Source organism: Myotis brandtii, unplaced genomic scaffold, assembly GCF_000412655.1.
Source record: "Myotis brandtii unplaced genomic scaffold, ASM41265v1 scaffold34, whole genome shotgun sequence".
NCBI classification, from domain to species: Eukaryota; Metazoa; Chordata; class Mammalia; order Chiroptera; family Vespertilionidae; genus Myotis; species Myotis brandtii.
Window position 1 is genome coordinate 4302596 of NW_005363098.1, and position 12134 is coordinate 4314729.

Below are 12134 nucleotides of genomic sequence, written 5' to 3' on the forward strand. Positions count from 1 at the left end.
GGCGACCTGGGCTCCTAGCTGCCCTCCGCACACAGACCTGGTGGTGCCCCAGCTCTTCTGGCTGTGGCTTTTTAGGAGCAGGGTCCATGGGGGAGGGGACCTGTGGACAGTGAAGGACCTGAGGTCAGGGTGGGATAGAGCTGGGTGGACAAAGGGCCTGGTGGCCGCTGACCCTTGTCCTTTCCTGGAATTGGGGTCAGAGACACATCCCAATACCAGCTGGGTTTCTGCTCCTTGAGAATGGAGACCGTGTCTCTCGCCTGTGTCTGCACCCCTACCGGAGCTTCGGGCATGGGGTGGGGGTCACGTCAGAGCAGCTCCCAGTTCCTGCTGTGGAAGCTGTTACTGTACACCTCCTCCCCCAAGTGGATGAAAATCTAGCTCCTCCATTTCCTGTTTCTTAGTCTCTGAAAAGCACAAGGGGGGGGGGGGGGGGGGGGGGGGAGCAGGCTGGGAAGTGGATGGGGATTGGTGATGGGGAAAACCATCCCAGCTCCTTTCTCTGCCAAGACTTGTTATTGCTGTGATGGGAGGTTTTGTTGGGGGCCTTTCATTTTCCCCTTTAAATCAAAGCAATTCGTTCTGGTGCTGCCCGCAGAGCGACTCTTTCCAGTGCCTTCATAAGGCGATTGTGCACGGAGCATCCAGGCCTAGGCTTGTGTCCATAATTACCTCTATGGATTCCAAGGGGAATTTAGGTTTTGTTGCTTCGCCTTCTCCCAGGGCATGTACGCTCTCAGCCTTTGACTGTGAAGCTTCGTGCGATGATATGTGACCAGACCATCAGGCTGCAGCACTGAAACTTCCAATAGAGAGACTAACCCAGATGAAACACCAACTGTTTGCCAGGAACTGTTTTAAGTGCTTCATGTATATGAGCAGGCTATCTCTTCCAGATAGGTACTATGATTCCCTATTCTCAGAGGAGGAAACTGATTCTCAGATTAGAGAGTTAAAATAAATGTCCAAGGTGGCACAGCTGGCCAGGGTCAGGCTAGCATGCAGGCTCCAGAGCACCCCCCCTTTTTAAAAATATATTTTATTGATTTCAGAGAAGAAGGAGAGAGAGATAGAAACATCAATGATGAGAAAGAATCAATGACTGGCTGCCTCTTGCATGCCCCACACTGGGGATCAAGCCCACAACCCGGGCATGTGCCCTGCCCAGGAATCGATCCATGACCTCCTGGTTTATAGGTTGACGGACACTCAACCACTGAGCCATGCCGGCCGGGCATGCCCCCCCTCCCCCCCCCCGCCTTTTTTTTTTTAAATCCTCACCCAAGGATATGTTTCTATTGATTTTTGGAGAGAGAGAAAGAGAGAGAGAGAAGCAATGATGTGAAAGAGAATATCGATTGCCTCCCATATGCACCCCAACCGGGGATCAAACCCACCACCTAGGTATGTGCCCTGATGCACAACCTTTCTGGTGTACAGGACAGTACGATGCTCCAGCCAACTGAGCCACCCTGCCGGGGCCAGAGCCTGCATTTTTCAACCTCTGGGTGATACCCACAGGGATGCATTACATTCTTTTGTAGGATGCACAAGAGTATACATGTTCACCACCCTGTTTCTGGTCATTTAACTTCTTTTAAAAATTTTCCTATTATAAGTAATGCAATGATGAGTGTTTTGTAATAAGAGCTAATAGTTGACAATTTGTTGAATTGCTAACTGTGTAACAGGCACCATTTCAGGTGCTTGGTGCATTATGACCAACGTAATCTGTGTGCAGCCATTTCACAGATGAGGGAAACCAAGGCACAGAGCAGTTGGCCAGATGTTTTGTCCTGGATCGCACAGGAAGAATGGCAGCCAGCAGCCCGGAGCTGCTGCTCTTAGGTGCTGTCTGCATGTATATCCGTGACCACATCGCTGATCCTGCTTTGGGGGAAAATGTTTAAGCTGGAATGACTAAGGCATAAGATAGAGAAATTTTGTAAGGATCTGGATACATATGACAAAACGACTTGCCAGTAACGCTGGATGATTATGCTGATTTGTATCCCATGCACACGTTGCAATTGATAAAGGAATCTAAAAGTAAGAGAAGCCCCTGGTAAATGGAGATGCCCTCTAACCCCTGGGCAATGTATCCATTAGCCCTTTTGCTTCTGTGGGCTAATCTGGGCACTTACTACCATTAATAATATTATTTTTGTGACAAACTATATCTAGTTGAAACTACATTTGGGCGGGGGCACCTGGGATGCTGGTAATGGTCTATTTCTGGATGGTGTTCTAGTGTGTTTTCTTTGGGGTAATTCGTCAAACTGTTGCCTTAGGCCTTGTGCACTTTTCTGTCTGTTATTTATACTTATTAATTGGTTGTATTTTAAACTATATGATGGGTATATATATATTTTGGAAGTTAAGCACAGAATACATTGAAATGTATTGTATAGAATAAGAAAATGACTCACTTGCCACCATATTTTCTCCACATGTGGGATGAAAGGAGATTTTGAAAGAAACATTTTCATGGTTCCTTTTTTTTCCATCTCTAATTGAGGAATTGAAAAGACATTAAATCACAATAGTTCTAAGAAATACAGCTCTTTTTTTAAAAAAAACTGTCCTTTGCCTGTTTTGATTGTTGTTCTTTTGAAGTTTCAAACAAAAAAAACCTTCCTTGGACCAAAGCATGACACTCATTTAAAATATGTATAGTTAGCCCTAACCGGTTTGGCTCAGTGGATAAAGCATTGGCCTGCAAACTCAAGGGTCCCAGGTTCGATTCTGGTCAAGGGCATGTGCCTTGGTTGCGGGCACATCCCCAGTGGGGAGTGTGCAGCTCTTTTTTTAAAAAAAACTGTCCTTTGCCTGTTTTGATTGTTGTTCTTTTGAAGTTTCAAACAAAAAAAACCTTCCTTGGACCAAAGCATGACACTCATTTAAAATATGTAGAGTTAGGATGACTGCGTTTTTGGCAAGGACTTGAGAACGAGAGAGTCGTTCTCTTTCTCTCTTGGCTTTCTCATGTGCTCTTCCTCAGCATTTGGTTTCGAAGCCGCGCACAGTTCTGTGATACGGCCGGATGCCTCTACTGAGTGACATCCCTGGAGGCTCGGGGGCATCTTTCCATGGCTAGTGCCTCAGCCTGAGGCGATCACAGATCATCATTCCAAGAAACGTAAGAAAGTCTGCTTTTAGTCTAATGGAAGTCAGCAGCAGTTTCCTCGTCAAAACCTCCCAATGGTTTTGAAATACTATTTTGGTGGGGTTTTTTTTTTTTGCCTCTGCTGACTTTATATTTGATCTAAAATTAATTGTTTAACCCCAATTCAGTTTCTGAGTCCCTGGATTCCAGTTGTAATTCCTCTACCACAGAGGACTTACGCAGCTGTGGAATAAGAGGGTGTCTTGTGCTTTTTATGACGAGGCAAAAGGAGGCATGTTTCCGCATTCTTCCTTTAGTTGCCGCCCCCAAAAGGCCCAACCTGAGATTCTGTGAGTTCTTTGATTGAGGTATTAATGTTCTTTTGTTTAGACAGACTTTCTTCCATTTCTACCTAACATCTTACCATTACTACTGTATTAGTCAGCACAGGCTGCCATAAAAATACTACAGACTTGTTGGCTTAAACAACAGCAATTTATTTTCTTGTAGTTCTGAAGGCTGGACGTCCAAGGTCACGGGGCCTGCGTGGTTGGGTTCTGATGAGAGCTCTCTTTCTGGTTGGCAGACAGTGCCTTTTCGCTCTGTCTTCACATGGCCTTTTCACTGGCATACAGATGAGGAGAGCGAACAGTCTGGAGTGCCTTTCTCTTCTTGTGAGGGTACTAATCCTATTGGACCAGGTCCCCACCCTGATAACCTGTATTACTTTTCTGGAGGCCCTGTCTCCAAATATTCCCAACATGGGAGTCAGGGTTTCAACATATCAAATGGAGGAGAAAACATAGTTCAGTCCATAACATCACCACAACCAATGCAGTAGTTCCCCTTTATCCACAAGGGGTATGTTCCAAGACCCCCAGTGGGTGCTAAAACTGTGAATAGCACCGAACCTACATATACTCTGCTTTTTCCTATACAGGCATACTTATGATAGTTTAATTTATAATTTAGTCACAGTAAGAGATTAACAACAATAACAAAGAATAAAATAGAATAATTATAACAATATACTATAATAAAACTTATGTGAATGCACTCTCTCTCTCTCAAAATATCTATTGTACTGTACTCGATCTTCGTGTTGTGGTAACATGAGATGATACAATGCCTACATGGTGAGATGAAGTGAGGTGAAATTTTCCATTTAATATTTTCAGACTATGATTGACTGTGGGTAACCAAAAATGTGGATGGGGGCGGGGGGGAAACTGATGTACAATTAAAATTAAACTTTATTTACCCTTTCAAAGTAGCTTCTCCCCACCCCCTAGTGTTTCTATTAAATAACTTTTTTTTTAAATTTATAAGACATTTTTGGATTTCTATTAACTGTGTTATGGGAATCCAGACATGAAGAAGACATAGACCCAGTCATGCAGACGCCTCAGAGAGGTTCTACAGTAATGGGGGGGAGGCGTGCCCTGCACCAATGGCCAGAATTCCTGGGAGACGGGAGTGCTGTAAGGGAAATACAAAGTGCTGTGCGTTCAGAGGGAGAGGGCCGCCATCCACAGCCACCATCTGAGCTTCCTATCAGAGACAGGCAGGGTTTGGACTGGGGAAGGTGTAGAAAAGGCCACACCAGGCTTAGCAGGAACAGACCCCATGAAAGCAGGAAAATGCACTTCAGCTGAGACTCAGGGAGTCCATAGGGAAACACTGGCATTTCATGGTACAGCACAGGAGGAGGTCAGGTTCTGAAAGCAGCCCTTAGAAAGAGAGTCACGGGGACTACATGGCCCTTGACCATCTGGAAATACTGTCTTTCAATCATTCTAATAACCAGTTCTCTCTCCAGTGTTGCAACAGACCACAGTTTCTTTGAGCACCAGATGAAGCAGTTGGCTGTGTTTAGGGGCCATGTTGTGGCAAAGAGAAAGAGAGAGAGAATGAGAGAAGGGAGAGGTGGAGAGAGAAAGAAAAAAAGGAAGGGTGGGAGGGAGAGGGAGAAAGAGAGAGAGGAAAAGAAATGAATGATAATGTAACTTAAAAAAAAATAAGATCACACTTACCCTGGCAGGATGCTCACACAGTAATAACTATGGGAGCCCTCAGATTGGCTTGAAGAATTGCAGATTCTCTCCAAGTCCCCCAAAGATAAATGGACAAAGTTCATGAACTAGCAACTTAAAGGAAATGTTAATGGAAACAATCATATTTAAAATGTTCCACACCACTACTGATCAAATAAATAGAAAACCTAAGAACAATGAGTTACTATTTTCTCCTTATCAGGTTAATATTTTAAAATATGTTGCTAATGGGAATGTAAATTGATACAACTTCTCTAGAAAGTAATTGTGCAATGTTTTCCTTTCTTGAGAGCTCTAGCAATGTTAACACACCTTGACGTGACCATTTCATTTACAGGAATCTATGCTAAGACTGTAGAGATGTGGACAAAGATTTGTGTTTAGCGATTTTATTTAAGTTTGACTTATAATAATTAGAAGTTTAGAAAAAACATATGTAAGCACTATGGAAATTGGTTGCATAAATGTTATACAATTAATGGAATGTTCTACAGCTGTTTAAAATGTGTTTTCAAATATTTTACAGATTAAAAATGCATATGATGTATTTTTAAAAGCAGTTTTCAAAATTATGTGCATAGTAAAAATATGCACGAGAAAAAATAAAGACAATAAATGATAATGTCATTTATTCATTTAGTTATATCATAAATATTTATTAAACATATATATCTGGCAATATATTTATCTATAGACAGTGGGTCTATAGATGGTTTCTGTTTTATTCTTTATACTTTACTGGGTTTTCCAGATTTTTCTAGAGCATTTAATTGCTTTTTACCTACAATATGCATTTTAATAAAGCCTTTCCATTTGTTAGGGCCCAAGTCCACCCTCCCATAAAATCTTTCCTAGTTAGTCTCATAGAAAGTGATCACTCACTTTTCTACGACTCTTTCAAGTCCAACTTATCATACATGGTCTTGAATGGCAGCCACTGGGATGTGTGACTTTCTTCCCAACTAGTTTGGGAGCCACTGGAGAAGAGGAATTATGCCTTTGGTTCTAAGTTTCTAAGCTAAAAGCGTAGCCTTCCTTCCCCACCTTTTCCATAAAGCCTTTCCTACTACTTGAAAAAGTGGGCAATTTCTTCTCCCCTTGAGTCCTCAAGACAGTTTTTTATGCTTCTTTCATTGGAAGTCCATTCTACTTGGGATTATAGTTCACTGTGCTTGTCCTGGCTGCATTTGTCATCCAGCTCCTTAACACAGGAAAGGAAACTTGTTCCTCTTTGTGTCCAGAGTGGTGCCTTTTACAGAGTGTGTGCTCAGTAAACATTGGGCGAGTTGGTGACTGAATGAACATAGGCTCTTTCCAGCTATTTCCGGGGGAGGAGGGGGTCTTTTTGTGTAGCTCCTAATCTGAAGAGTTTAAGTCACACAGGTACAGCAGCAAGGAGGCGGGATAAGAAAGCCTGCGAAAACTAAACAGACCCAAAGCACTGAGCGGTGGTGATCCTGAAGCCTAACCCACCAGAAAACTCTGCCAGGAAATGCATGCCTCTTAGACTCCTAATGCCCCTATATTGCTCTTTAGCTCCTCTCTGCATTCTGAGAACTTTACCTGTGAAACTTTACCTTTTTCCACCATTTCACAGCCTCCTAGAGATTAATTCCCTAAAGAATTCCATTCTTACAAATTGAACACCATAGGTTTACCCTGCAAACCAATATCAGGCCCTAATCCTCCAAATGGGGCCATTTGAGGAGAAGTTTAAAATCAATGACTGCATAAATACTATTTTAGAATAAAAGCAAAAACTAAAGAAATAGGGCACAAGATTCAATTCAATTTCATGTGTACTTATTGTGTGCCAAGTTTTTGCAAAGCCTTGTCCTGGGCACTGATTAAAAATGATCCAAAGATTTAATAGGACACTGATCTCACTCATAAGATTCCACGTGGCTCTGGCAATATAACAGGAAAGGGAGGAGCAGAGTGGGAAGAGTCTGGAGGGAGGGAAGGCATTGCACAGGAGGGCCAGCGTGCTGGGTCAGGACTGGATAGAGATGAGAAATAAGTGGGAGGGCTGCTGGTAGCTGTGCTCATAATTGCATTAGTGGTGGCCTTTGATACTTTGTGTCTGCATCCAGGAAATGTGGATGGAATTCCAATAGGATAGGAAATGCTTTAGGAAAAAAAATTCTAAAGCAATCTATAAATATAAAGAAGTAATATGCAAATTAGGTCGGTACGCTGTAACGGTCACGACCAGTTCAGGAGGAGGGGCCGGGTGCAGCCCCGAGCCTGAGAGAACAACACACAGGCACAGCCCAAAGCCTGAGAAAACAACATACAGGGGCGCCTGCTCCGAGCCTCCGCGGCATGGCTGGGGGCAGGCCCGCAGTGGACACACACAGGGGCGCCTGCTCCGAGCCACTGCGGCCAGACTGCAGGCCTAAGCCATCAGTAGGACATCCCCTGAGGGCACCCGAACTGTGAGAGGGGGCAGGCTGGCTGAGGAACACCTCCCCACTAGTACACAAATTTCGTGCACCAGGCCTCTAGTCTATTTATAAAAAGGCTAAGTGACCGACTGTATGTCCATCTGACCATCCGACCGACCGACTAACTGGCCGGTACATATGACATGCACTGGCAATTTAAAAATAAACGTTGACTTGCACATGCATGATACATGTAAAGCTCTCGCTGGCACCAATCACACGCATGTGTTTCGATCTGTCATTGTCGATTGTGATTTTGGTTGTTTTATAGCATTTTTTGTTGTTTTTATATCATGTCCTTGTTGTTGTTATATCATGTTTTTATTTATTAATCAATTTATATATTATTTTCATATACACTAGTGCTCTAGTGCATGGATTCGTGCACATTGAAAGGAAATTAATTAGAAGGTGGCCAGCGGAGTGGGACTGGGTGAGAAGGGATGGACACATCCTGGAACCAACCTCCCATGGTCCCTCCCCGGCCGGCTGCACCTGGGGTGGTGCCTTGGCTCGAAGGGCATCTGCGGAGTGAGTGGGGTCCCTCTGGCAGGTGGGGTCCCTCAGCTTGGCCTGCGGGGATCAGGCTGAAACTGCCTCTCCGACATCCCCCGAGGGGTCCCGGATTTCGAGAGGGCGGTTCTTGGGTGACGCACCCCAGAATCGGGCTTCCTCCTCTCTGGTTCCAGGGTGTATCACCTGAGAACTGCCGCTGCTAAGTCACTGCAGCTGGGCAGCTCCTGCGTTGAGCATCTGCCCCCTGGTGGTCAGTGAGTGTCATAGCTACTGGTCAGACTGTCTGCCCCCTGGTGGGCATTGCATGTCATAGCTACGAGTTGGACGATCGGATGGTCACTTAGCCTTTTATATATGTAGATTTTACTAATTTTCTTTCATCTCTGACATCTATTATAGAGAAAGGGTGAATAGCAATATTAAAATATTTCTTCTAATTAATTTCCTATCAATGTACATGAATCCATGCACCGAGCCACTAGTATTGAATTAAAGGTATGAAATGAGACAGGTTGATATAGAAAAAAAATTTAAAATGATAGTATTTAACAGAACCCAGTGCATCTGTCAGTGTTCTTAGCTACTGATGACAGAAGCTACTCTAGTTAGTTTGAGCATAAAAGGAATTTATTAAAGCCCTGGCCAGTGTGGCTCAGTTGGTTGGAGCATCACCCCACACACCGAAAGGTGGTGGGTTCGATTCCTACTCAGGGCACATACACAAGTTGTGGATTTGATATCAGGTTGGGGTGCATGAGGGAGGCAATTGTTAGATGTTTCTCTCTCACATCAATGTTTCTCTCTCTCCCTCTCTCCCCCTTCCTGTCTAAAATCAATAAAAATTTTTTTAAATGAATTTATTGAAGTCTATCATGACACCATCAAAAAAGTGGCATTTCTTCAAAGAAGATACCCAAGTGGCCAATAAGCACATGAAAAGATGTTCAACATCATTAGTCATTAGAGAAATGCAAATCAAAACCACAATGAAATACCACTTCACACCCACTAGGAAATGAGAACCCTCAGACATTGCTGGTGGCAGTATAAAATGATGTAACTGCTTTGGAAGATAGTCTGGCAGTTGCTCAAAATGTTAACTATAGAATTACCATATGACCCAGCAATTCTACTCCTAGGTTGTAACCAAGAGAAATGAAAATATAGGTCCACACAAAAAAACTGTACACAGATATTCAGAGCATTATTCGTACTAGCCCCAAAATGAAAACAGTGCATATGTTCATCAACTGATGAAATGGATATGCAAAATGCAGTCTATCTCTACAATGGAATATTATTCTGCAATAAAAACGAATGAAGTACTGATACATGCTATGTATAGTACAATATGGTTAAACCTTAAAAAAATGCTAAATGAAAAAAGCCAGACACTAAAGGCCCATACTGTATGATTCTATTCATATAAAGTGTCCAGAATAAGCAAATCCATAGAGACAGCAAGTCTGTGAATGTTTTGTGTGTGTGTGTGTATGTTTAATATATTTTATTGATTTTTTACAGAGAGGAAGGGAGAGGGATAGAGAGTCAGAAACATCAATGAGAGAGAAACATTGATCAGCTGCCTCCTGCACACCCCCTACTGGGGATGTGCCTGCAACCAAGGTACATACCCTTGACCAGAATCGAACCTGGGACCTTTCAGTCCCCAGGCCGACGCTCTATCCACTGAGCCAAACCGGTTAGGGCAAGTCTGTGAATGTTATGGTTGTACTGCGTCCCCCACTCCCCAGATTCATGTTGAAGTCCTAACCCCCACTACCTTAGAATGTGACCTTATATGGATATAGAGAAATTTCTAATAGGAGATGGAAATAAGGGCAGATGGAATTAGTTAAAATGAGGTCATACTGCAGTAGGGTGGGCCCCTACTCCAATATGATTGATGTCCTTACAAAAAGGGGAAATTTGAACAGACACACAGGGAGACTGCCATGTGAAGACCGGGGTTATGTTGCCACAAGCCAAGGAACTATGAGGAGCTAAGAGAGTGTGCTAGAACAGATCTCTCCCCAGCGGCAGGCAGAGGGAGAATGTTCCTCCTGCTGACACATGAAACTTGGATATCCAACCTCCAGACCTGTGAGCCAATACATTTCTATTGTTCAAGCCACTTCGTTTTATGGTGCTTTGTTAGCAAGCTCAGTGAGTTTTTCTCTACTCCTGTATTTGCTTCTACTTTTAAGTGGGCAACTGCCTAGCTTGTATAGCTAGCCCATAATGCCCCAAAGACCATACAGATCCAACTCACTGGCCTCCTGGGACATTCGCATTGAATATCCCACAAAAATCACAGGCTCAACTTGTCTAAACTTAAGTCATCGTTTCTCTGGTCCCACCTGTTCCTCCTTTATTCTTCTCTCTTGGTGAATGGTACCCTCCATCCCCAGTGTTGCCCACGTCAGAAGCTGGGTGTTAGCCTACAACCCCACTCAGCTGCCTGTTACCAGGCATCAAATCCTAAAGGTCCCACCTCTTTCACACCTGTGGAGTCTTTCCTGTCCATCCCAGCCCCACCTCCACTCCCTCCCCAGGCTGTCTTCCTTCCATTTGCCTTCCACAGTCATCTTTCTGCAACACAGTCTTAATCAAATCACTCATCTGCTTAAAATTCTTCCGAGTGTCCCCATAGCTTCCAAACAAAAGTCAAATCCCAGAGCTTAGCAGATAAAACCTGTGTGGTCTGACTTCTTGCCACCCTTTATAGCTACCTTTAACCTTTGCTCCTTGCACCTGCTTTCTGCAGCCATTCAATGGTTCAGATCTCTCTCTCTCTCTCTCTCTCTCTCTCTCTCTCTCTCTCTCTTCATACTATCTGATGTCTACTCAGGTTTCAAAACTCAAATGCAGCCTCCTCTGGGAAGCCTTCCTTGATTTCCAGCATTATTTAAAACTTGCTTCTTTGTTCCTGTAACCCTCTGGGCACACACTCTATCACAGCAATTGCACAATGCACTGAAATTGTTGGTCCTCCTCCCCCCTTCTCACCACCCTCCCCCAATAATAAGGCACTTAAGAATAAAGGCTTCAGGTTTTTTCCAACTTTCTGCTCTCAATCTATTACAACATATAGGAGTTAGTCATAAATGTTTCTGGAAGGAAGGAAGGAAGGAAGGAAGGAAGGGAAGGAAGGAAGGGAGGAAGTAAGGAAGGAAGGAAGGGAAACGGGAGGGGAGGGGAAGGGAGGAGAGAGGAGGGGAGTATTTTAGCATAAAAAGTAAGACCCTGAGGAATAGAAATGCCTCATCATTTTCAGAGCTGGTTGTGCTGTAGTTGACTATTTGCCAGAATGAAAGTAAACGCGGAGATGTTGTCCTCTCTCACACTCGGGAGTTGTGGTTGCTTTTAATAATGAGCCGGCCTGTAAGGAAGGCTGCCCCTTTTCTGCTCTCTGGGCCCCATCAGACTCCAGTCGCTTCCCCCGAAAGGACAGTTTGCATCTGTGTTTACAGGGGTGTTCGGGGGAGCCAGGGGGGCCGACCTGCCAAGGGAGCCAAGCCCCCTTTCCCCTGCGCCCCCGGGCTGCGATTGGCCCTTCCCGGAGGCTGGCCGCGGGAGCCTTGAGTCATCGCGCTGGAAATCTTTCTGGAACTGGGCACCAACTTGCATGTTGTGTTGTTCTCGTGCGTCGTGGGGATTAGCTGCCAGGCCGGGTCGGGAGCGAGCGCGAGCGGCAACGTGCGGTCCAGAACCTGCCTCGGCCTCTCGGCGTATGGAGCACAGATGTCTCCGCTCCAGGCCTGAGCGCAGAATGGAAATGACCAACCAGAGGCCCTTCTGGGACGCAGGGCTCCGAGATGAGGCCCTTCCGAGCCCAGCCAGGAGGCCGCTTTCCTCCGCTGGTGTGTAGTCCCGACTTCAGGTTAGCGATCGGAAACGCCGGCCATAGCGCCGTGTCGCCTTCAGACGCTGGCGGACGGGACCGGCTGCGGCTGCGGAGAGGAGGAGGCGGGCGGGAGCTGCGCCAGCGCCTGGTCCTCTGCCCAGGGG

At 44.9% G+C, this 12134-nt stretch overlaps 1 protein-coding gene across 10 annotated transcripts in view; it reads left to right on the forward strand.

Annotated features, from left to right (window-relative positions):
• The window catches only part of TRIM2 (tripartite motif containing 2), a 129955-nt gene that overhangs the window by 35629 nt on the left and 82192 nt on the right, over positions 1-12134 (forward strand). For 2 of the 10 annotated variants that reach the window (XM_005871432.2, XM_005871430.2), the window contains exon 1: positions 11322-12006. The exons of 7 other annotated variants lie outside the window; for them this stretch is intronic. Coding sequence is in view for 1 of the 3 variants with exons in the window: in XM_005871424.2 (XP_005871486.1) it covers positions 11942-11986 (45 nt within the window). In the remaining 2 variants the exon portion in view is untranslated. Of the gene's footprint in view, positions 1-11321; positions 12007-12134 lie in introns of those variants that run through there. One more of the 10 variants, XM_005871424.2, reaches the window with a different exon arrangement.